This window comes from Penaeus chinensis, chromosome 9 (assembly GCF_019202785.1).
Source record: "Penaeus chinensis breed Huanghai No. 1 chromosome 9, ASM1920278v2, whole genome shotgun sequence".
Taxonomy (NCBI): Eukaryota; Metazoa; Arthropoda; class Malacostraca; order Decapoda; family Penaeidae; genus Penaeus; species Penaeus chinensis.
Genome location: NC_061827.1, coordinates 10,654,751 through 10,657,914, shown reverse-complemented (window position 1 = coordinate 10,657,914; position 3,164 = coordinate 10,654,751). Strand labels below are relative to the sequence as shown.

The 3,164-nt window shown below is 34.5% G+C and overlaps 1 protein-coding gene across 1 annotated transcript in view; it reads right to left on the bottom strand.

Moving 5' to 3' along the window:
- Window positions 1–3,164, bottom strand: part of LOC125028800 (caldesmon-like) — a 12,808-nt gene continuing 9,644 nt past the window's right edge. Inside the window, exons 11-15 of the mRNA XM_047618301.1 lie at window positions 2,870–2,950; window positions 2,414–2,550; window positions 1,475–1,594; window positions 927–1,070; window positions 1–633 (exon numbers count right to left, since the gene is read on the bottom strand). Coding sequence (XP_047474257.1) covers window positions 549–633; window positions 927–1,070; window positions 1,475–1,594; window positions 2,414–2,550; window positions 2,870–2,950 — 567 coding nt within the window. The 3' untranslated portion in view covers window positions 1–548. The remainder of the gene's footprint in view (window positions 634–926; window positions 1,071–1,474; window positions 1,595–2,413; window positions 2,551–2,869; window positions 2,951–3,164) is intronic.

Here is a 3,164-nt window from a genome sequence, read left to right as displayed (position 1 = left end):
TCTGTAGAATATTTTACTAGACAAAAGCATACAATTCAATATACATAAAATTTCATTATGTATACAATGAGAATAATCTTATAAAAAAAAAAATACCTTTCTCACTTTAATTTCTGCCCATCTCCCATGCTTAATTACATTAAACAAAAATAACTGGTTTGCTCCACAATTTTGCATAAAAAATACATCTGATGATAATTTTTCTGACCAATGGCTTGTTTCAATTATCTTTAAAATTTTATTTACCAAGAAAATATCATGTAACAATAACAATAATAAAAATTTAGGTAAAGATAATTATACGTTAATATAATAAAAATAATAACAATAATGATACTGATTATAATAATAATAATATTAATAATACTATAATAATAATGAACCAATTAAACTGGCAATGAACTTCTGTTCAAATAAAAACATTCAAATAATATTTTTATCAAGTTGAACCACATTTACAATCATTACATTATTATTAAACACATGAAATATACATAAAGGTATCTGTAAAAGCTCATAAATACATTCCTATATGTAAACAGTTTCATCTAGTCATCATATACACTCTTCATTGTTCTGTCATCCTTATAATTGCGACGAATAACCTTCTTCAAATTGCCCTTTTTCCCATACCTGCAAAATAACAATAACAGTTTACTGCTTGTTTTGTTTGTCATTAATTTTTTCTTATCATGTCACATTCGTTTCTGCTCTGACAGAAAACAATATCTACTGTAACAGAAATTAAAAAGTGTCGGCGTGGGTGTGGGTGTGGGTGTACATGTGTGTGCGTGCGTGTATGTGTGGATGCGTGTACGTGCGTGTATGCGTGGATGCGTGTATGTGCGTGTATGTGCGTGTACGTGCGTGTACGTGTGTGCGTGCGTGTGTGTGTGTGTGTTTGTTTGTACCTAGGTAATACTTACAGCTTGTCAACACCTGGTGCAATAATATTTCTTCGTTGCAAGTGCTTAACGCGTTCATGAAACAGATTCCCAACTGGCCTCACCCTTCGAAGGCTGCCTGGCAACTTATCTCCATCACAGACTGTGGTGTCCTCAGCCATGAACCTGAAGATGAAGTCACTGTCAATTCTCTTCCTTGATTTACATTTCTCCAGCATCAATTAAATACAAAATTGAATATTTACAATTAGCCAACAAACTTGATGAATTAAACATTCTTAACAGGCAGGCACATTTCTGGTATAAAAATTCACAATCAAGAATTATTGAGCTGACATCATTAAATATTGAAAAAAAAACTGATGGTATATGAGACTTCATAAATACTTTCTCAAAATTAACAATAAATATATGAATAGAGCAAACTCCTTTGGTAATTTATATATATATATATATATATATATATATATATATATATATATATTTTTTTTTTTTTTTTTTTTTTTTTTTTTTTTTTGTATAACTTTCTAGTACTGTAAATACCACTATCCATAAAAAAACATACTCACCTTAATGGAGCTAAACGCCGTGTTGCAAATTTCTTTTCATTTTTAACCAATCTCTTCCTGTCTTGACGTGCCCTATTTCTCAGTGTTCTGTCCCTCAGGACATCCAGGTACGCAGGAACACTGTAAGAGCATGACTCAGTTCAAAGTGAAAATGTAAGTAAAGGCATCATGTTTACTGAATGCTACCTAAAGGAAAAGGGAAAGGGAAGGGAAGGGGAGGGGAGGGGAGGGAAGGGAAGGGAAGGGAAGGGAAGGGAAGGGAAGGGAAGGGAAGGGAAGGGAAGGGAAGGCAAGGGAAGGCAAGGCAAGGCAAGGCAAGGCAAGGCAAGGCAAAGGATGGGGAGGGGAAAAGGAAGAGGGTGGAAAAGGGAAGAAGATAGGAAGGGGAAGAGGATAGGAAGGGGATGAGGATGGGAAAGAAGATGGGGAAAAAGGAAGAGGAAGAGAAATAAGATGGGAAAAGGGAAGAGGATAGGAAAAGGAAGAGGATGAGAATGGGAAAGGGTAGAGGAAGGGCTGAGGAAGAGGATAGGAAGGGATGAGGAAGAGGATGAGAAGGGGAAGAGTGTGGGAAAGAGAAGATAAGAAAGGAAATATGATGGGAAGGGGAAATGGAATAGAAAAGGTAAAAGGACAAGTAAATGTGAAAGGGCAAACCCAAGGGCAAGGGAGAAGGTAGGGGTAACTCAAAGGAAAGTGATGATAAACAGAAACGCATAAAGTAGAAAGGTGAGAAGAGAAAGAGTGACAGAGAGGAATGGAGGTCACATCACCTCATGTCAGGGACATAATGAAATTATCTATTAGGCCAAAGTTGTACACGTTTTGATGGGTTTTCCTACAATTCTTTATAGTGTACTGAAAATTCACAAAACCTCACATAATGAAAAAGAGCCTTACATTTGAATTCTACAAATCATTCACTCTATCTCAACTTACAGCTCAATTTTTCTTTCTCTATCCCTTTCCTTAATGCGCTTCTCCCACATGGACTTCTTGTATTTTTTCATTCTTTCAAGTTTTCTTTGCTTTTCTGTCTTCTTGTGACTGGTTTTCTTGATTACTGGTTCTTCAACCTGCCAAAAATAAGACAAGTATGATCAGTTAAGATTGCCAAATATTCCTACTAGTTAAATATGATACACATGTTTGCTTAAAAACACTCTAACAACAGGCAAAAACTTCCACAGATCCTTAAAGACATCTATGACAATATCATAGCATCTGGCTAAACTCAAAGTCATCCCCAAATCATAGGTAGAAATAGGCTTTAAGAAATTGATAACTAGAATAGAATAGCAAAGCCAGTGCATGCAAAGGTAATGATTAGACACAGTATACCATGTACAGTGAAGGTACACCTAATAATTACATAAATGTACCAATATAATTTACCTCCTCCTCTTCCTCCTTTTGGTCGCCCTTCTTGTGCTTCTTTCCACCCCTTCTGGTCTTTTTCCAAGTCACATCTTCTGTCTAAAAAAATAAAATATATATATATATATATAAACAGAAAAAATATTAAACAGTAAAGCCTAGCTTACTCTTTTATCCCTATTAATCCACTGGCAGTAGATGAAAGTAATAAAATTATTATTGCTATTATTATTATCATTACTTTATGGACAATACTAACAGGAATAATAAAACTTTTCTTTATGAAAATTCAAGAAACAGTAAAAAAAAAAAA